The sequence below is a fragment of the Xyrauchen texanus genome, chromosome 29, assembly GCF_025860055.1.
Source record: "Xyrauchen texanus isolate HMW12.3.18 chromosome 29, RBS_HiC_50CHRs, whole genome shotgun sequence".
NCBI classification, from domain to species: Eukaryota; Metazoa; Chordata; class Actinopteri; order Cypriniformes; family Catostomidae; genus Xyrauchen; species Xyrauchen texanus.
This window is the reverse complement of record NC_068304.1, coordinates 1,164,774-1,187,471: the sequence shown is the minus strand read 5'-3', so window position 1 is coordinate 1,187,471 and position 22,698 is coordinate 1,164,774. Positions and strand designations below refer to the sequence as shown.

Sequence of the window (22,698 nt, the reverse complement as noted above, 5' to 3'; positions counted from 1 at the left end):
CTGACGCACGCATCTGCATGGGGTAAATGAAGCATGGTTTACGCTAACCACCACAGCATGCTCCAGAGATAGGATTGTCCGAAATTATGAGACAAAAGATCCAATTGCGGACGCAAGGAACAGTTTATTACATAAAAACTACTGGTGGAGTGTCAAAAGTACCCGGCACCGACTTCGGCATGGAGATGGAGAGTGTGTTTATAGGCTTGTGTGTGTAGTGGAAGTGTAAAGCATAGATACGCAAGGAATCCCCTGAAGAGTAAGTTTGTGTGCGGAGCAGATCCAGTGCAGTGAGGTAATCGCTGAGGGAAACTCAGGAGAAGGGTCGAGGAAGAGAGGCAACAGGCTGGAAGGTAACCACAATCCAGGCACACACAGCACAGACTGGCAACCAATACAGAGAGCAAGACAGAGAACTGACTAGGGCAGTGGGACAGAGTGGTAAGTAACAGGACTAAAACAACAATCGAGCAATGAACACAAAACAGAGTGAGATAGATATAGGCAGGGAGCTAATAATGATCAGATGCCACTCACTCGCAGCAAGTTGGAATGATCAGAATTCCCATGGAAAGAATCAAGGTTCCCACGGCAACGCTGATTACGTGAGCCAGCGACACCTGAATCAGTCGAGGAAACGTGTAAACACAAACTGAAACAAACCAGCGACTCAGAGCGGGATTCAACCAGGTTTCCCTCGTTTTTGCGACACAGACAACAAAACTTATGCAACCCATTTTAATTCTACAAAGATTGATCTACATTACAGAGCTTTGGAAGAAGCCAGATATCTCAAATGGTCAGACAGCCTCAACATTATAAACAGCACTGATGAGGAAGACAACCCTGTGCCATGCATAAATTACAAGACTTTTCAAGTAACACTTGACCACCCTCACAAAAATGATTTTTTTTTTCTTTATGCAGTAAAACTAGCTGGTATTACGACAGAAAGGTTATAGATTCATACTAAGTATATTAGGGTGAATGTTCATTTTTATTACTGTGAAAGTTTACATTCATATTTTTTCGGAAAGTCTATCTACATTGTCCTAACCACTGTAATAAATGGAATGGTGTTTCCTGTGGTTATGGCCTTCTTATTACAAATGCAACTGTTAAACAATGGAAGAACAATGGAAAACATTCATAAGGGGAAAAACTATTTACAATTACAGGTTTCAATTCTGGCCTTCCTGGAATTATGGACAAAATATTGACAGAGTTCTTCTCCTGTTCTAACTGGCCATGTTTGGCTTCAGATATTCCAAGAGATTATTTAATTATTAACATTTCCTAACAAATGCATGCAGTCGCCAGTTACCTTTATCACTTTTTGTGGGGTATAGGAGATTTTGGCTAGTGACTTTGGAAGACATTTGAAAAGTCTTGTAATCCTCTAGGTAAAGTGTTTGTCCTTAGTCCATTCATACTGTAGCTACAAAGCAGAGCCAAAACACTGTCAATTGTCTCATCTGCATGTGTTTCTTCCGTAGGTTTGTGAATGTTTTGCTGCCTCCTGCAGCGCGGGTGGTGGGCGTACGGATTCGCTGGTGGCAGCCTCAGCATGATGGGGCAGATCGCAGTGACTGGGCTCTGGATAATGTGTTGATCTCTGGATCAGACACTCACTCTCAGATCTCGGACACGTTTGGTGGAGTGGCACTGCCCAGTCACGAGCGAGCGCCTGCTGATGCCACACACACCCGCCACAGCAGCTCGCCCCCTCACCATGAGGAAACCATCGGTGTGTAATCACACGTACACGTAGCACTGCTATTATTAGAGTTTGTCTTTATTGAACAGTTGTAGAAGGGGTAAGATGAGCCAACCTCTGTTTCTAGAGAATTGTGTACAATTTTGGTTGTGTGACTATATGTTCAAGAAGTATCCATCATATCCAGCTGTGTGTGATTAAGAGAAGCACTTTGGTAAAGGGAAAATGTACTTCTGTTTGTTTTTCAAAGTGTTTTTTCATTATAAACCATGTATATTCAAATGTATTATTGATATAGGTATTTTATTCTTACTGTATATAACGTGGGACATTATTTCTATGGCTGTAGGTCATACATTTTTTTTCTATGTCTGATTATGGCAGATTCTGAGATATAAATAGGTTTATTAGTTTGACTTAAATGGAGTGGAGTAAATAGATGTGGATGTTATCTCCTGTTTCTTGTGTCTCTGTCAGTGAGTGATCACTGGCTGTTCTCTGAGGACTGCTCTGTCAAGCGTTTCTGCAGTTCTCCTGATGGCGTGATGGTGTGCGGCAGCACTGATGGACAGGAAGTGTATGCCGTCACACATGACATAGTTCCTGCTAAGGGATGGGTGATGCAGTTTAAGGTAAACTCTGACTAATGCATGCATTCTCTTAGTTATTACTTGTTCAGTTACCGATTTCTTATAACTTTTAGCCAGTGGTTTTATGAGTATCCATAGCAGGAATGAACTCTACTCAGCAGAGGATACAGATCTATGTGTGTTGTTTAGATTGCAGTTGGCTGCAGCGTGACAGAGAAGCCTGCAGAGAGACAGATTCATGTTCAATACTCGGTGAACTTTGGTGTGGCCTGGAAGTACTTGGTTCCTCAGTGTTTACCTGCAGATCCACGCTGCGCTGGACAGGTGTCGCAGCCATCTGTGTTCTTCCCTGCAGACGGATGGAAACGAGTGGTTTATCCTCTACCAGACAGTCTTGCAGACATGTGAGCCGAATCACAGTCCTATTTTCAGGGTTCGCACATGGTCCTTGAAGTGTTTAAAGGAATGTTCTGTGTTCAATACAAGCTCAGTCTACAGCATTTATGGCATAATATTGTTGACCACAAAAATAAATGTAGCCTTTTCCATCCTTTGCTTTAAAAAAAGCAAAAGTCTGTGTTCCATTGAGGCACTTACAATGAACGTGAATGGGGGCTGTTTGGTTAATGTTAAAATGCTTGTTGTTTCAAAAGTACAGCCACAAGATATAAACAATATGTGTGTAAACATTATTTAAGTGTGATAAGATCACTTACTAACCGCATCTGTGTAAAGTTATAGCAAAATTTACAACTTCGTTGCTGTAACGATGTAGTGTCAACAAACCCTAAAACGACTGTAAAAACAACAATAAAATAATTCACCAGTTTTAACAGAAGAATTAATGCCAATGCTTTTATAAAATTAAAAATGCTTCACATTTTTGTTTTTAAACCCTCCAAAAATTGGTCTCATTTACTTCCATTGTAAGTGCCTCACTTACAGGATTGTGGTAATCAACATTATACCATAAATGCTGTCAATTGAGCTTAACTTGTCTTGAACCTGGAATATTCCTTTAAAGTGCATGAATTTAGCATTTAGAAATGTAAGTACTGAAATATCTGGAAAATTGCCATGTTTTGTTGAAAAATGCTTAAAAGTGTCTGTAATTAAAACTTTCCATTATCAAATCAAATCAAATCAAATCAAATCACTTTATTGTCACACTACCATGTACACAAGTGCAACAGTAGGTGAAATTCTTGTGTGCAGTTCCGAGCAACATAGCAGTCATGACAGTGACGAGACATATACCAATTACAATAAACAACATACTTACACAAAACAATTTACATATCAAATGTACACATACTTACACAAAACAATTTACAAATCAGATGTACACATACTTACACAACACAATAATTATATACAATGCAGAATATAGAACAGAATATACAATACAATACAATAAGTGGGAGTATATGAAATATATATGTGTATATATATATATATAGCAGTTGTATTGAGGAGAATATGTTGACAGTCCAGTGTGAGATTATAGATTAATAAAGTGCAGTGCTAATTATTGATCCTGATAGATCAAGAGTTCAACAGTCTGATTGCTTGGGGAAAAAGCTATCATGTAGTCGGCTGGTGCGGGTCCTGATGCTGCGATACCGCCTGCCTGATGGTAGCAGTGAGAACAGCCCATGACTTGGGTGACTGGAGTCTCTGATGATCCTCCGAGCTTTTTTCACACACGCCTGGTGTATATGTCCTGGAGGGAGGAAGCTCACCTCCGATGATGTTCCTGGCAGTTCAGCACCACCCTTTGCAGGGCTTTGCAGTTGTACGCGGTGCTATTGCCGTACCAGGCGGTGATGCAGCCAGTCAGGATGCTCTCTACAGTGCTGGTGTAGAACCGTGTGAGGATGTGGTGGTTCATTCCAAACTTCCTCAGCCGTCTCAGGAAGAAGAGGCGCTGGTGAGCCTTCTTCACAACGGCCTCAGTGTGGACGGACCATGTGAGTTCCTCAGTAATGTGGACACCGAGGAACTTGAAGCTGCTGACTCTCTCCACCGGTGCTCCATTGATGGTGATGGGGCTGTGTTCTCCGTCTTTCTTCCTGAAGTCCACAACAAGCTCCTTGGTTTTACTGACGTTGAGGGAGAGGTTGTGCTCCTGACACCAGCGTGTCAGAGTGTGCACCTCCTCTCTGTAGGCTCTTTCATCATTGTCAGTGATCAGACCTACCACCGTCGTATCGTCAGCAAACTTAATGATGGCATTGGAGCTATGTGTTGCCACACAGTCATGTGTGTACAGGGAATACAGGAGTGGGCTGAGAACACAGCCCTGCGGGGCTCCAGTGTTGAGGGTCAGTGATGAGGAGGTGTTGCTGCCCATTCTAACCACCTGACGTCTGCCTGACAGGAAATCCAGGATCCAGCTGCACAGCGAGCTGTTTAAGCCCAGAGCCCGGAGTTTCTCATCAAGCTTGGAGGGCACTATGGTGTTGAATGCTGAGCTGTAGTCTACAAACAGCATTCTCACATATGTGTTCCTTTTTTCCAGGTGGGAGAGAGCAGTGTGTATTGTAGATGCAATGGCATCATCAGTGGAGCGGTTGTTGCGGTAGGCAAACTGCAATGGGTCCAAAGAGGGGGGCAGAACAGAGCAGATGTGATCTCTGATTAACCTCTCGAAGCATTTGCTGATGATGGGGGTCAGAGCAACAGGACGCCAGTCATTTAAGCATGTGATTATAGCTTGCTTCGGTACAGGCACAATGGTTGATTAGTATGCCTTACATTAGTATGCATTACATTTAGTATGCCTGAGAAAAAGATTTTTCAGAGGACTTTTATTATATTTGCGATATCCCCTGCGCACAGTGCACATATTTGAACCACCCAAGATATAAAAGTACCATCTGACCGACGTGATAAGCAGCCAACCACAGCTCTTTTTTTTTTCCGTGACATTTGAAGGCAGCTAATAAACAATGGTCTGTGTTTTGTGTTGTTGCCTAATGTTGATGTGGATACACAGACCTGTGAGTATTCACTCGCGTATGCAACCAAATTTCATTCTAGGTGAATTACGTCGCACGAGTACTCAAAAAGAAATTGACCTTAAGGATTGGCTGCATGGAATGTCACCATCGCTTTAGATAATCCATGATATGCCATAGTTACATGTACATTTAATGAGGTCAACTCTGATTTTGTTTAAACTTTAACCCAGACAAGATTCTCCTTTAATGTATATGACTCTACAGACCAGTCTAACATGAATGTTGAGTTGTGGCATCCTTCAAAGTTGAGAACCATGCAATCCATTTTCAGTGAACAATGATTTATTATTTCTTAAAATCCTTTCTGTTATTTAGTCAGTTGTTGATCAAAAAGAGAAACTAAACATTAGTTGTAATCACACAGTGTGGATGCGATGTGGATCTCTCGCCAAAACCAACCAAAAAACACGTTTGTCAGACACTCGTACTGAACTGCTGGTATTTTTTAAGGGACAGTACCATTTTAATGCTTTTCTAACAAATGAATGTATGCTAAATGCCAAATACTTTAAATCGATAATTTATTTCAATTTCATTACATCATGTTAACTGATAAAATGTTACAATTTAGAATTTTTTCAAAAAGCTAAAATGTGATTATAATAAATGACAAACACAAGTTAAATATCAATGCTGTGTGTGTTTGTGTGTAAGTCCTTGAAATTTAATATTTGGTGCTGGAAAAAGTAAGTTAAGGACAATTTTAATCACTGACCATCTGCAGTTTGTTTGAGTTATGATCTGAAATTCATCATGTCAGCAGAGAGCTATGGACACAAAACAAACCATGCTTCATTTTACCAATGACAGTTTAATGTAGCCAATAGCTCAATTGTCATTGTGCTGGTCAGGTGGAACCGTTATATAAAAATTGTTTTGTTTTGTTTTTTCAAGTCCTGAACATTACACATCTGCCTCCAGCTGTACCTGTCTATTTTAAAATGATGACGATGATGATGAGTATTATTATTTTTTGTAGTGTTTCTATTAATATTGACTGTAGTTCAGGAGTGGATATGCAACTATTCTGGTCACTGGCATCTGTTCTTAGGAGATTTCACTTTTGATCACTATCTGTTTGTCTGTTTTGGCCATTTGACTTAAAATATCCAATTAACAATTATGTGACAAACATGATTGCATTTCAGGCACAGATTGAAGTATGCTGTAGAATTTATGACATCTAAATCTAAGTTGAAAATATAATTTCCTATGACTGTCTCAACTTGAAAGCCATGTAGAAATAACTCTTTAAACATGGAACGTATTTGAGACTGTACCCCGCAAATTGAAATCTAGATCGTTTTTAGTTATAAAACTGCTTATTTTTTCAAGGGAAATGATCTACAATGATAATTTTATTAACAATTTACATATTTAAATGGTATATATATATATATATATATATATATATATATATATATATATATATATATATAGTATTAAATTCTGAACAGTTTTACACACATTGAAAATGAAGTAGGACTTTTGATTGATAGTGTAAAAGGCTGTATAACAGTAATATGTTGTGTGATATCGCTATCACTAACTTACGATCCTTTATGACCTTTATGGTCAGACTGTAAGATATTATCCCAGTGAAATCTTGGGTAAAAGCCATGACACACTGTGCAACATTATGTCAGACTGTACTGTATGATATACGTCGTAGTCAAGACTTTGGTCCAAATCATTACGATTGACAGGACTGGGTATACCATCTCATCTGTAGTAAGAGCGGTCATACTGCACGAATTTGATGCAACATTTCTGACACTGGCTAAAACTCATTGCATCGGCCATCGGTCAACGTCATACTGAGCGATCAAGAGTGCTGGGTAAATTACTGCTGAACTGTAATCTGGTACTGATTACAAATTACATGATTTAAATTGTAGTCAGTAACGTAATCTATTGGATTACATTCTTAAAGTAATCTAATTTGACTGCTTCTAGAATACTTTTAGATTGCTTCTTACATAATTCTTGTTTATTTTATCTCACATGCATTTGATTAGGATAGGCGTGTACCATTTTGACATAATGTGCTTCAATGTAAAGAAAAAAACTGACTTAATGGATCAAAATATGAGAATTCATATGTGTGTTTTACTTGTGAAATAAAACACTTACAATGTTCTTCCTCCAGCAGTGTGTGGTAACAGATCAGATTAGTTTTATTTGTGAATCAACAAAAAAAAGTCAGACAAGTCATGGCAAAGTGCATTCATGTACATGTTTGAAGCCGAGAATGAAACTTTACAGCACTACTGCAATCGGTTCTGCATTTATGTGTGGATTACTGCTCTATCTTTAGTGTAACTATGGCTGGTGGGTAGGATTGGGTCTTTATGTGCAAGTCCACCCCTTCATTCCAAACAATTCAGATTTATCAAACGTATATATCAGCTGTAGGCTGCTTTAGATTGATCAATTTAAAATATTTAAAAAGAACTGCCTTTGCCTGATTAATATGTAATCATGTAATCCATAAAAAGTAACTTTAATCTGATTATAAGTGTTTTAAAATGTAATTTAATCTTTTTACAAGTGCTTGATTTTTGTCATTGATTGTGATGATGTAATCCAGATAACATGTAATCTGTTACTACGCAGCACTATCAAAGACTGACAAGATGATCTCCCAAATTTGACTGCAAAATCGTGGCCAAAACAGAAACGCATGAACCCAGCTTTAGTTGAATAGAGTGTTTTAAGTGACTGATGGATATTGTGGTGTTGTCCACAGTACTGTACGGTTCCGCTTCTATCAGAGGCATTCAGATACACAGTGGGCGGTGGAGAACTTCTACATTGGTCCTGCTTGTGAAAACCACTGTGGAGGTCATGGAGACTGCCTGGACCAGCACTGCCTGTGTGACCCCGGGTTCACTGGACCCAACTGCTATGCCAGTATGACACTGAAGGTAAAACAGAACAGAGTACAGTAGATATCAAACATATCTGAATATACATGTTAGCACAGCCAACATCATGCTGTCATTGTGTCCTCAGCAGGCATCACTGAAGGAGCGTTTCGACTGGGACGGGGTCCGGGGGCCGCAGTGGCAGGTGCTGGAGGGTGGATACCCCTGCACTGACTGTGGGGTGCTGGTGGAGGGAACTGCACTGTATTTCAATGGGGCAGATGCCAGACAGGCGGTCACTAGCGATCTGGACTTGCGCGGGGCCAAGTAACTACACAGAGCATTGTTCTTTCCACATTCTGCCACACGCACTAAATATATATTCACTACAAACAAGTTGTTTCGAGCCCTTTTTGTAATTTTGGGGGTTTATATTAGGCAGTAACTGAAGAGTGTAAGGTTTCCTTCACAAGATTTCATGTTCTCATTAAATCCCACATTCTATTAAGTGAGAACTAATTCAACTATACATAACATTTACCTTATACATTTGTGTTTGTTTCGTTATCAAAAACATCAAATGCATGGGTGGTTCTAAGGTCAGTGGTTATTCGGGGCTTAGCCCAGACCTCTGTGATCACTATGGGGTCATACGTTGATGAAATTTAAAACGGTTTATAATAAAAGTTGAAATGTTACATCTGTGAGATGTTATTTAAAAATCTTTAATAAATAAAAAAAACAACTAAAAAGGCCCACAAATGCTCAGAGATGGTCATTTTCATGCTTTTAAAATGATGTGCTATGTATTAAATGTGATAAAAAAAAATTTAAACAAAACTAGTTTTGTCCCTTTCCATGTTCAGTGTGTGCCATTGGCAGTTTTATATCATTGTCGGGTGTTTAAGTTAATTTAGAAGATCACAGACTGTAAATAGGCTAAAATGTATGCTATGAGAAGAAAAAAAAAAACAGTTGGTGGATTTGCCAAAAAATCTTGTTTCTTCCTCGAGAACATCTGTATATTTAGCTTTGTTTTCAGGGTTACATGTCTAAATATTTGGTACTTATTGTATTTGGAAGGACCAAATCAACAATATTTCACAAAGACAATCACGAGAATGTGATGAGTACATTCCTGACAGAATGCAGACACTAGACAGCCTGTGGGCACCAAACTGAGTCTGTATTTGGTATTACCAATACTATCGAAATATTGGTATTATGTATAATATATATCATTTGTATATATTACTTAATTCGAATATATTTATATTTTAATGTAAACTTGACACTGAAGTACTGGTACTTGGGCTTTACTCTGGTTTTACTAAAGAAATATTCTGGGTTTAAGCCCCAGTGACCCACCCCAAGCACCACCCATGATCAAATGTTCTTCTAATAGAAGTGTTAGGTTTGTGTTTGGTTTCATATTTTTAGCAAAGACTGTTTCATACAATTTTTTTTATTTATTATTATTTTGACCTAAACTATAAACAATTCACCATTTTCAAAATAAAAATAATTTTCGATGCTGCCATGTTTCTAAACATTTGTACACACTTGTATGGAGGACTGCGTGTTTTCCTATTTTAATAACACGCACCTGTGATGCTGTCTGTGTTTCAGATTTGTAGAGTACTGGGCTAAAATTGGCAGTGAGGAGAATGTTACACTGTGCCATCGCCCAACATGTCGGAGAGAGGGAGTGTTATTGGATTACTCTATTGATGGAGGTACGTTACATTAGCACCTTCTCATTTATGAAGCTATAATCCTCCTAACTGAATTGGCTTTTATATGATGAATGTTCTCTCTGTCAGGTGTGTCTTGGACTTTACTCCATGAGATGGACTATCTGAAGTATGTGTCCGTGAGGAGAGATTACATTGTGTTGCCAGAGAGAGCTCTGACCAATGCCACCAGCCTGCGTTGGTGGCAGCCATTCTCGCTGTCTTCAGGCCTGGTCAGGCCGAGTGTAGAGCGAGCTCAGTGGGCTCTAGACAACATCCTTGTAGGAGGATCCGACATCAACCCCAGCACTCTACTGGACACCTTTGATGATGGTTAGCTGTCAATTCCACTATTGTACTAAAGCGCTAGTGTTCATATTCCAGATCTAAAATATTGTTCTTCTTCCAGAGGGTGTCTCTCATGAAGAGAGCTGGAGCTTCTATCCCAATGCTGTCCGCACAGCCGGATTCTGTGGAAACCCATCTTTCCACTTGTACTGGCCTAACAAGAACCATGACGGGTCACACAACATCCTGGCTACCCGTGAACTCATTGTTCAGCCTGGTTACATCTTACAATTCAAGGTGAGCACAAGATGTTGGAAATGATTTTGTATTCACACCAATTTATATATATATATATATATATATATATATATATATATACTGTATATAGTACATACAATGACTCTATCTTTGTCCACTTTAGATTGTGGTTGGCTGTGAGGCAGACATATGTGATGACCATCATTCTGTACTTTTACAGTACAGGAAGGATGCCAGGTAAGAGCAGATGTGTATTGGAGAGAGAGAAAGGGCCAGTAGGAAAGGAAGTGCTATGAAAGGTCTATCATCTTTTCTTTCACAGGTCAGATGTGTGGCAGTTAGTCCAGTCAGCCTGTCTCCCTTCATCAATCAACAATGTGGGCTGTTCACCTTTCCAGTTCCACGAGTCCACAATCTACAGTCCCGTCAACAGCTCAGTGTGGACCAGAGTCACCATTCAGCTGCCTGACCACGTGTCTTCAGGGTATGACTTATTGGGAAAGTCCCGATGTGACTTTTTTGTCTTTAGAGATGCCATCTCTAGCACGATCTCAATTGTTCACTGTATAAAAGGACTAATCTGTAAGCAAATAGAACTACTCAGGTCTTAATGCATACTTCTAAGTATACCTTACTCTTCTTCATATGTTCAGTGCGACACAGTTTCGCTGGATTCAACAGGAGGCTACTGGTGAGCGCAACAGCTGGGCCGTGGATCATGTGTATATTGGAGAAGCATGTCCAGGTCTGTGCAGTGGTCACGGGTACTGTACCAGTGGACCTGTCTGCATCTGTGATGAAGGGTACCATGGTGGGCATAGTCTTTATATCATTTCTCTGATTTTGTGAAATTCACAGTACAACAAACAAAACTAAAAAATGTTGTCTTTCTCAGGTGATGATTGCTCTTTGTCTAGCAGTGAGCTGCCCAGCTCTATAAAGGATAACTTTGAGTCTGGTTCGGTGTCCCAGGAGAGCTGGAGTTTGATTCAGGGTGGCGGGGTGGGCAGCGGCTGCGGTCAGCTCTCTCCTCATGCTCATGGGGACTCATTGTACTTCAACGGCTGCAAGATGAGACAAGCCATCACCAGACCTCTGGATCTAACGCGTGCCAGGTACAGCAAGAGTTGTATTTATGTCATCCATGTTTTCTTGATTGTACTTTTTAAAGGAATATTCAACCAAAAAAAAAATGTCATAATTTACTCACCCTTAAGTCATCCCAAACCTCATATGTCTTTCTTTCTTATTCTGAACACAAAAGGAGTACTATTTATGAATATTCTGGTCCGTCTTTCAGTACTGGCAGTAATGGCAGTTGACTGTGCCTAACTTTAAAGCAAAAAACAAAGTAGTCCATGCAACTCACATCATATTCCAAGTCATTATACAGGCATACAGTAGGTTTTGGTGTGAAACAACTTAAAATTTAAGCACTCATAAAGTAGTTTATGCTTATTCTCACTTGGACATGTGTGCCCAGATTGATCTCATGGGAAAATCAGTTAAAGGAGGTTAATTGGTTTGTCTGCTAAAATTGGTCTATGTTTCCGTAAGTACAAAGTACCCACTAGTGTCCGAAGCTGAAATTACACAACAGTACTGGGACCCAAACTGCATTCTTTCACTTCTTTGAATGTATGAGACGTAAAAGGTGCACCTTATTTTCTTAAATATTTGAGTAGTAATTACATTAATATAGTCCTATAGCTAACCCTAGTAGTTCAAAACAGCATTTTTTTCACGTACTACTATGAAAGGATTTGACGTGAAAAGCACGGTGCAATTTTTGAGATGTAGTTACGATATACTCCTAAAACCTAAACCAAAACAGCATTATTTCACTTCTGTGCAAATGTATAGCCGGAGATCAAAAGGTATGTTACACCAAAGGCACAATGAGGGCTATATCATGACAGAATTTTGACATTTTGTGAACTAGACCTTTTAAATCTGTTCATACATTCAGTCAATAATCATCCTCTATGCATCTCTCTCTCCTCCAGTAAAATCATGTTCGTGCTGCAGATAGGCAGTATGTCTCAAACAGACAGTTGCAATACTGCCCTGGATAAGGCAGATACAGTCGATCGGGCCGTGCTTCTCCAATACAGTGTTAATAACGGAGTTAGCTGGCATGTCATTGCGCAGCACCAGCCAAAAGATTTCATCAAGGCCCAGAGAGTCTCCTACAACATTCCACTGTGAGTCTGCTGATATGTTTTACAAAGATAATTGTTACAAAAAATATATGAACATGTAGCTACTCAACAGCAATACAAGGTGCTACACATGATATTAAGTCTATCAGTCTTTTATTTTATTTTTTTTTCAATTAGTTTGTTGATGCAACTCCCCATCACCTGGCAAGTTTGAGTGCATCCTTGCACTAGTCCATCCACATTTCTGATTGTTTACCCAGTGTTTAGCTATTTTTAAAAGAGGAGTGGGAGAAACCATCTTGTTGTAACCCTGTGGTTGTCTTTTGGATTAGTCATACACTGTAGTGGAGCATGATCTGTGAGCAGGGTAAATAACTGTCCTAGTTCCAAATTTCTACAACTCTTGAAGACCTCAGAAAGGACAGCATTGCATGATCAATGGGAGCGAGAAATCCTTGGCAACCAGGACTGTCTTCAAAGTCAGGATCTTCTTCTGCTCTCTGGGACAAGACATCTGTGCCTCTAGCTGTCCTTTACTTGTCAGGTCTGTGAGGGGATAGGCTATTGAAAAAAAAAATAGGATTGCCAACTAGTTGGCATTTGTTGGGATTGGCAGTCAGTCTATTCCTTTAGAGTTCTTCCAGCACCTTCCAAAAATGCTTCAGAAATCATTTCCATCTCTAAGAGTGGACGTCATCATCATTCAGGTAGACAGCAGCAAACTGTTGATAGGGCTTCAGGACCACATCCATCCTCCTATAACAAGTGTTAGGTTCCCCATATAGCACAAAAAGTAGGACCTGAGTGGAGCAGTCTGCCAAGGTCCACTAGAGGTTCTAAATGCAGTGTCCTCTTTTGATGACAAAGTCACCAGCCAATAGCGTTTCGTCAACTCAGTAGTGGATATGAAGTCAGCCTTACTTAAGGAGTCCATCAGTGTGTCCACTCAGTGCTGCACATCATTCGACATAAAGATGCCATTCGGTTTAGGAAATGTAGGAATTTGTTAGCGAATTGGAAGTTGTCATCTGGCTTTGAAAACATCATGATGGGGCTGGACCAAGGGAGCTTTGATGCTTCAATTATGTCCATCCATAGCATCCACTGTACCACCTCAAAAGTCTGTCTATGGGCCTCTGGCTCAGTTAGGCTGCTGCCTAACCATTGTATGTCTTTCTTTCTTATGGTGATGGAGGGGTGGTGATTTAATTTCTAATCATCCATCCACCTAGACTGTTCTGTGTGTACGTAAGTGGCTGACTCGTTTTTTGTGTGTATTTTTTTTTTTTTAAAGTGATAGCAAGGAGATCTTGACTAGGGTGTCTACTGTAAAAGCAGAGTGCTGGGATGGGCCTTCCAGTTCTTAATCAGATTGATGTGGTACTGCTGCTCTTTCCTCTGCCTGCCAGTTTGGTGGAGGCGGTAGGTCACAGGTCCAACTCTCTCAATCACTATATTGGACTTTGCTAAAAAAACAAAAAAAAAAATGGTCTAAGCATAAGAACCTATTCACATGGGTGGAACTTGTGTTTGTGTCTGTACTCTCAGCTGTCTGTACTAAAGCAGTTGGTAAAGTCCAATAGGCATCATCTGGTCTATCTTCTCCCTCATGTGGGGAGTGTAGCTCTTTCTGTGTGTCTTTCAGACATCAAGGACACCACAGGCCTGAACACCTGAACAACACATCAAAAGTTGCAGATCAAAGCCTGTGGTATCTCCCTGACACTTAAAATAATGTACAGGAGCATGAGGTCCCAGTCAAACCCATCTCCAGCCACCACCCTCCTAAGCATTCTCTTCGGGGGTATGATTGAACCTCTTAACAAGTCTGTCAAAGACCAACACTGCTAATCGGAATTAGAAGTATAGAAGTGTTTTTAAATGTTGCCTTCATTTGGGTAACTGCTTATGGGTAGCAAGGGTTACCAAAATTATATCCAAAACATTCTCATGACCTCAGGCAGACTTTGGCAGTGGCCCAACAATGTCCATACCATTCCTTTCAAAGGGCACCTCTTTGCTGGGGGGTGGCACTAGAGGGCTCAGGGTTGTCAGGTTAGGACGTTCCACTGTCATACCTGACAGAAATAGCTAGAATCTCTCTCCTCCATATCTAAGCCCTGGTCAGTAAAAATGCCCACAAATCTTTAGAACAAATCTGTAGTTTTTCTTGCCCCCCAGGTGTCCTGCTAGAGGGTGTGCATGAACCAGTGTTGGGATCACCTTAGTTTTTCCGACCACCAGGAACTCCTTGACCTTGTTAAGACTATACAGTACAGGGAAAAAATGGATTCGTGAAATATGGAGAGGTAGCTTTCCTAATTTATTAGCCACTGCCTAAATGACTGTCTCTGACTCACCTCTAGGCCATCATCCACCTTATGGTACTTGTTTCAACTTAATCATAGTTTAAAGAAAAATTATCTTAATTTTTGTGTTTAGTTCAGCTTTGCAGTCAATAGATAAACAAACTTATGTTTTGTTTTCTGTGGAACAACAGTGAGGCTCGTGTGAGGGGGGTGCTGTTACGGTGGTGGCAGCCACGTCATGACGGCACAGGTCATGACCAGTGGGCGCTGGACCATGTGGAAGTCATTCTGTGAGTATACCTACCAGCAAAACAAGAAACCCATACCTGGCAATAATCCCTCCCTCACTCAGATATCAGTATAGAACTTAAATTTCACAATGAAGATAACATAAGTATGAGGTAGATAAGGAGTTACAGTATAATAAATATAATATGATGTTATGTTGAAAGAATTGCTTTGATTAAAATGTTACCCAATAATTAATGTAAACATCAAGCTGAAAATGAAGTAAAGCTACAATGAATATAATCATTTATACTGAATGCTGCAGTGGCCAAATCACACATTACAAACACACTCCTTGTACTCATCATATGCACACGTCTGTTTCTACACATACTTTTGTCCCCGTCCCTCTTTCTGAGGTTCTTGTCCTCACACTGCTCTCTCTCTCTCTCTCTCTCTCTCTGTATTCATTACTATCACTCCTTCTGCCCTCCATATCATCACTACACTCACTGTTTGCCTCCTCTATCCTCTGCTTGATTTCCTCTGCTGTTCTGCCATGCCTTTTCCCTTTCCTGGTCTTTAATTAAATGCAACCTGCTTCTCTTATCCCCAACATTCACCTCTCTACACACTGTATTCCCTCTGTGGCTCTGGTCTTGCCAACACAGATCAGAGTACTTCCACCCCCAGACATTTTTGCAAGCCAGCTGCAACCCTGTCCTGCATCTTATAACCTCTCCTCTTTTCTGTATTCTGCTCCCAATGGCATGGCTGTAGTGTCAGGTAAGTGCTTTGCTGTTTGCCCAGAATGCACCACTGTCCCCTGCCTTTAGTCCCCTCCCTCCCCTCATCAGATCTCTCATATGTCACTGAACATGATCACAAAAGTAATTGTTGTATTAGTTCTGAAAGGTTTGCCACCCATATTTGGACCCAGTATGCCGAATTTCGGCCTAGAGCCACAATGTGGTGAATGTTCATGCCCTGGAAATTGCCTGTAATATGCCTTTGACAATAGCCAGACACTACATTTGCAAAGAAGTAAGTGAAAGAAAGCTGTTTTGGTCACAGTACTCTTATGGTTAGGGTTTGGTTTAGGATTATATTAATGTAATCACCTCTCAAGCGTTTCCACAAATTGGATGCGCAATAACACAAAGAGTTAAGCTCTTGCGCTTGCTGCAACTTTAGTTTCAGCTTCGGCCACTGAGAGGGGCAGTTTGGACATTCAGAAAGCATACAGCGATTTTAGCAGACAAAATATTCAACGTCCTGATGTCGATTTCCTGTGTGATCAGCCCACACAGGTTGACAACATGAAAGGAAACGCTGCATGAACTACAAATCCATTTTCAAAGGTGAATCACAGTAGGGCCATTGGCTGTCAGCAGTACATTGAACCGGAGTCTTCTTGAAAACTGCTGCAATATCCTGCAGGTCTAACAATTTTACTCCAGAAATACTGTTCCGAAGGCAGAGTCTGGCCCTACTCCTTACTAGTTCATTGACATAAATATAATTTAAGTTTGTTTCCATTATTTTGTCTTTCCCTGCATCTAATGTATGTTCTTAGACAATGTGATGACACAGTATTTACAGTACTTCAAATAATATGTACAGATTCATATGAACAGAGACACTTGGCCATTTGGAGTTATCAATTTACACACATCAGTAAAAGAGTTTGCAGATGGTGTGCACATATTTATGGGAAGTTTATTTTTGTTAAATCCCGATGTGTATGTGTATGTGCAGCGTTTAAACATGAGGCCCCTGGAGACTATGTAGTGTGTTGTGTGGTATACTGGTGCAACAATACTACCACAGTTCCCACGCTTCAAAAGACAAGTGGCACCAACAGTGTTTTCAAACACTGCATCTACAATTATAACATAATTACTGTTATATGCACATTAGTTCATTTCTCCAGATAGTGGTGGCATTTGGTGGATCATTTTTCCCATCTGTGTCCACTGTAGCCTCCGCTTCCAGTTTTTAGTTGATGGGCACTTAATGGATTATTTTTAGTCATCATCAACATAACAGTACTGTGCTCACGATTCACACCACGAGGAAGGCAAATCCCACAAGTACAGCAGTTGATATAAAGTTAAATGTAATACGATGAAGTCACTTGGATGCGAGATGTGAATATATGTGAGCATGCATGCGTATTGAAGAGCCCTCTCAAGGCATCAGTTCACCCAGCCCAGTTCCCTTAATATTGATTGCATTTGTACATAAACCATTACAAACTGTGTGTGTCATGGCTGTATCTCCACTAGTCCAAAGACACACCTATAAACACATCCTTCACCCTCATCACAGCACCATCTCCCACCCTCCTGTCCCTTCATGCTTTGCAGACTCCCCCTCCTGTCCTGGCTGCGTTCCTGGCTCATTGGTCCCAACCTGACGGACAGAAGAGGCAATGACAGGCTAAGCAATAGCGACTCCACATTTTCTTATTTTTTGACACTGTCTTTCCTCTTCACAACCTCTGACAGTTATCATGTGTTGTCTCTTTATTCTTTTTCCATGTGTCTGTTTTTCCTCCAGCACTATTATGGAAATATTCATTGAAAACACTGAACTGTATTAGGCTCTTTGTCAGTTACAAAAACTGAAATCTACAGAATCATACAATTCTATTTTGGCAGTCTATTTTGATTTACTTATTCAGTTTATGGATTCAGTCCTTTGTGAGCTCTAAAATAAGGTTAGTTATGAATCAGTATAGAGATTGCACACATGAAATTGTCTTTACTCTTGTAGTTAACCCAGCCCACATCCTTTGTCTTGACAGCACCCGTAAACAAAACTACATGATGAACTACTCCAGACAGACAGGTCTTCACCACTACTACAACAGGAAGAGGCGGGCATTGCGACAGCGAACCTAAATGCTTAGAAGGAACAACGTGCCAATCACACACGATTCTGTTGGCTACTATACGCTTTCCCTGAAGAGAATACACCACGTCAGGTCACTTCTGTCAGAATACGGCCATTCTCTCCCATCTGAACGATACATGGACCATCTAGTCCCATTTATAGCCAATCAATGCCTTCCCAGAACGGTGTGATGGGAAAGACTAAGCACCTAATCGTGGTGAATTGTTTTGTATACTATCAGTAAACTGTTGGGTTTCTTGATTTTGTTCATTATTATTCATATTATTATTATTATCTTATTTGAATCCTCCTGATGTGAACTATTACAAAGCTCTCCTGCTCTCACCTCACTCTTTACCACACTGTGAAGTTATTCTGATGGTTCTGATCATTACTAGTGCTGATAAAGTTCTGGAATAGATCCACAAAGGAAAACTGAAGAAGCAGTTTCTAGAAAGAAGATAATGATGTGTTTTTGCTGTTGTGTGTCTGTGGGTTTGTTTTGTGATGCGTTGATTGTGGTGTTCCAATCATTTTGTTGGTTTTATACTAACTTGTTTCTTCTGGGCCTTGATCATTTTTCCTGTCTAAATGAGGCAAGGGTAGTCAGCCTTGGAGAAGGAAAAGCAGAGAATGAAAAGAGAAAAATGCATTTAAAAAGAGAGACTAACAATGTTTTGTTGTTGTTGATAAATCACTTTTTATATATCTTGGTTCTTTAAAAATATTTATGGTAAATGGTTCTCCCCTTAACCTATTTAAAATGCACTGTGCGTGAAACCCGTATGGGTTTTTCTTTTTTTAGTTTTAAGTTATTTAGCAAATGTCAGGTTTTCAGTTGCAAACAACACCCTTTTCTCCTCACTCAGTGTCATCCAGTCATGCTGTTACCCACTTCCTTGTTCCCCCTCTTTTGTTTTTGTACCTGAAAAGTTTACGCTGTCAGTGTTGTTTATGATGTTACTCTCTCCCTTTCTTGGTGTAGCTCTCCGATATAGCAAGTTCTTGTGTATATATATATATTGTATATTGTATATATATATATGCAGGGATCCATCAGCCTTATAAAAGGGAAATAAAGAACTGTCAAAACCTTCAACAGACTAAGAGTTTATTTATAGTGTTTATTGCAGATACAATTTTCAATCATCACAGGAATGGGATTTATAATGAAACCAATCAGATGTCCAGTCTCTCTCCAGCAACCAAAATCCAAAGCACTGAGACTAGACAGACCATGAACACTCTGAAATCTAACAAGACTTTCCAAAACTTTTTTCACTTTGAAACATTAAAAAAAATCATAAAGGTCATAAATAATTCTACAAATGTCCATCTGATTAAATAGGCAGGGTCAGGGTGGCGATTCAGTGGGTAAAATTAGCCACTACATAGTCTGTAAAAGATATATATGTTTACCAAAATGTTCATTTGATTTCCATTAACATAAATATATTGAAATTGTGGTAACACTTTACAACAATGTCTCCAATTGTTAACATTAGTTAGCATGAATGAACAATTCATAAATTAATTAAATTATTGTTCATCTATAAAAGTTAACTTCATCATATTATCATGCATCATTCAAATCAAATGTTGTATTTGTTAACATTAGTTAATGCACGATGAACTAACAATTAATTGTTTTTATTAACAAAGATTAATAAATGCTGTAAAAAAAATGGTGAATTGTTTGTTTATGATATGTAATGCATTTGCAAATGTTAACAAATATAACCTTATTATAAAGTGTTAGCAAACTTTTTAAATTACAGTTATTTTTCATTCATTTGACATAAATCTTTTCATGAAAGGGCGGACTTGTTATGCTTGTATGCCAAACATTACTAAATAAAACAGAAGAGTTACACACTCAAAAAAACTGCTAAATTACTGATGTGTCATCATTTCATGGTCACAGTGTCACAGTATCATGAAATAACGAAGTGGACAATCAAATCAAAAGACAAACGAAAACTCACTAAATTACACATTTAACACAAAACAATTTATGCAATTGAGAAAATAAAATATTAAACAAACCTTTTTTTATTTTTTAAACAATTATTTAGCACTTACGATCCAGTTCTGAGGACATGAGGAAATGACACTGGAATGCGCAGACATGTTATTTCGACTAACAAAGTGATTTTTAGTCCAATCTGGCCCTCAATTTAAAAATACGTTTTACACACCTGTTCTACATAACTTGTTGTAAGCCCGTTTATCGGTCCAATGGCGGTCTCCAATAGTACGGGTGAAGGTCTCTGCGCGTTACTGTCTTTCTCGTTACGCAACACAACAATATTAAATGAAATACATTTTCTCTTATGTATTACCTCGTTTATTCATCTGACTCCATAAATGAAAAAGGTTTTTAATGATATCTGAGTATCATTAAAAGTGAGCGAACGTTTGATTATTCTTTTAACTCCTTTAACTATATTTTACCCGTTTAGATTAAGAAACTATGTCGCTTTGAGGTCCTCGTGTGTTTTTCTCTACACCGCGGGTCTCACGATCACAAGCGGTCAGTATTGGATCATCAAACAGAGGTAATTGCTATATACCTGAGATCGGTCACGTTCAAGTTCACACAATCAAAGATACTTCAGTATAGCCCCATGGAATTGCATACACTTGAATGTAACTTAACGTTTTCTTCAGTAGAGGTCATGGCCACTATTACAGATGTAAGTTGACCAACATAACTTCTCTTATAATAGCTTTGGATTGGCCATGCGTGGTTTCCCATGTACACTTATCTGGAGAAACATCAAATTAAAACAGAGGTAAGACACACCTGAATTTAGATCGGTCAAGCAGCGTTTGCTGTTTTAAACGGAAATTCCCTTTTTGTCTTTGCAAACCAAGTACACTTGAATCGATGCCAAATATTAGTCGTCACTAATCTGACGCAGACTTGCGGTAACATACGAATCGTTTAATCTGTTTGGGAAACACAATGTCAGAGTCAGTCTGATTCAAATCAAATGTTGACAATTTATTGACCAGGTAACATAATCAAATCATCAATTCCAATTAGACAGTGATAAGTCAAAGTTAGACATTTTATCAAAACATAAGAAATTCGAATTGCAATCACCTGATATAAATTACACACAGTAAACTGTGTGGGCTCCTCTGACTACAGAGAACCCTGAGTAATGTGTCACATCTCCTTAAATACCCAGATAATTCAATATGCTTACCAAATGGTGGTGTCTGTCATTATAATTAGATTTTGGTCCCCTGTTGAGGGGGTTCCTGTAGATTTACATACAGGAGGTATGGAGGATCTGGGGGAGGGCACACCTTTAAGGGGCACACCACAGTTCTCATATTTTATAACTTCTTTTAGCTTTTCATTATGGCTGGGAGGATGAGACCAGTTTACCAGGCGCACTGAGAGACTTTAAATGATACCAAACATGTTATAGTTACTTTTTTGTACACACTTCACATTGCATAGGTTTTTGGTGAGCTTTAAGTGAGGAGGAGGAGTGAGATGAAGAGACTCTAGAAGGGAGGTGTTAGCTGCACAGTTTGTTGCATCTCGGATGTTGCTGTTACATCTGCTAGAGAAAGTTCAGATGTTAATTCTCATGACAGCCTTTTGCTTTCTCGAGGAGTAGCCCAGACTCACTGGCACCCGCCTTACACTGTCAAAATGATTGCATAGTTTGTTTCTCTTTTTGTCCAGTGTTTCTGCCTGTACTCCAATGATGTTAATGTCATTGACTTCAGAATGCTAGTTCTAGAAATATCTGAATTATTTGACCTGTGTGAAGTTGGCCCTGCACCCAATGCAAAACGTAGGCAAAATAGTCTCAATTGCTTGTGCTTCGTTTGTGCTGCTTCGGTTTTTTAGATATTAAAAGAATATTTATATAGTTCATTCGGAGTTCACTCAGCCCCCCACATGCTCCAAATTCACCCAAAATAGTCTCAATCGTTTGTGGTTTGTGCCGGTAAAAGTTTTGTTTGTGCTGCTTCGGTTTTTTAAATATTAGATATTGAATTACAGGCGAATTATAAATGCTGATATTTATTGAATACAATACTGACAGAATACAATAGATCACTTAATGGTCACAAAAATCAAATATAGGTTAGTAGCGGTCTCAGTCATTCTGATTACTATATATTAGACTACTATATTATATCATTCTAAAATAGGTCGATCTTGTGTGTAGTCATTTTATTTCGGGTTTGTCATTTCAATCTCTTGCCAAAATGTTGGATGAAGATGTTTGATGATGGATGAAGATGTTTTAATACAACAACAACTCCTTATCAATGTTTTTGTAATCGCTATGTTGTTTATTAAAAAGGTATTGGTGTTCAGACAGCAGCAGCTCAATATTCATCTGGTGTCTGTCGGACTCTTTTTCTGTCACGAGAACAAAAGCGCAAATCTCCTCGATGTGAACACACTTTTAGAGTCAAATTGCCGAAGCATTTGTGTCAAGACTAATCATCACATCATTTTTCAATAAACAATTATCTTTACTTCATTCACTGGTGTTTCCTGATTCAACTTTTAATTTATTAACATGGAGTATCATCTGCTACACTGCACTGCCACTACTATAGGATCTAGTGACACTTCTGTTTAAGAT

The 22,698-nt window shown here is 39.3% G+C and overlaps 1 protein-coding gene across 1 annotated transcript in view; it reads left to right on the top strand.

Moving 5' to 3' along the window:
- reln (reelin) overlaps nucleotides 1–19,212 on the top strand; it is a 244,660-nt gene extending 225,448 nt beyond the window's left edge. The window contains exons 50-64 of the mRNA XM_052097389.1: nucleotides 1,497–1,747; nucleotides 2,195–2,349; nucleotides 2,497–2,711; nucleotides 8,080–8,257; nucleotides 8,349–8,524; nucleotides 9,827–9,933; nucleotides 10,021–10,263; nucleotides 10,340–10,515; nucleotides 10,640–10,713; nucleotides 10,799–10,960; nucleotides 11,130–11,287; nucleotides 11,372–11,591; nucleotides 12,483–12,680; nucleotides 15,139–15,237; nucleotides 17,985–19,212. Of these exons, the coding sequence (XP_051953349.1) occupies nucleotides 1,497–1,747; nucleotides 2,195–2,349; nucleotides 2,497–2,711; nucleotides 8,080–8,257; nucleotides 8,349–8,524; nucleotides 9,827–9,933; nucleotides 10,021–10,263; nucleotides 10,340–10,515; nucleotides 10,640–10,713; nucleotides 10,799–10,960; nucleotides 11,130–11,287; nucleotides 11,372–11,591; nucleotides 12,483–12,680; nucleotides 15,139–15,237; nucleotides 17,985–18,081 (2,509 nt within the window). The 3' untranslated portion in view covers nucleotides 18,082–19,212. The remainder of the gene's footprint in view (nucleotides 1–1,496; nucleotides 1,748–2,194; nucleotides 2,350–2,496; nucleotides 2,712–8,079; nucleotides 8,258–8,348; nucleotides 8,525–9,826; nucleotides 9,934–10,020; nucleotides 10,264–10,339; nucleotides 10,516–10,639; nucleotides 10,714–10,798; nucleotides 10,961–11,129; nucleotides 11,288–11,371; nucleotides 11,592–12,482; nucleotides 12,681–15,138; nucleotides 15,238–17,984) is intronic.
- The last annotated feature ends 3,486 nt before the right edge of the window (nucleotides 19,213–22,698 follow it).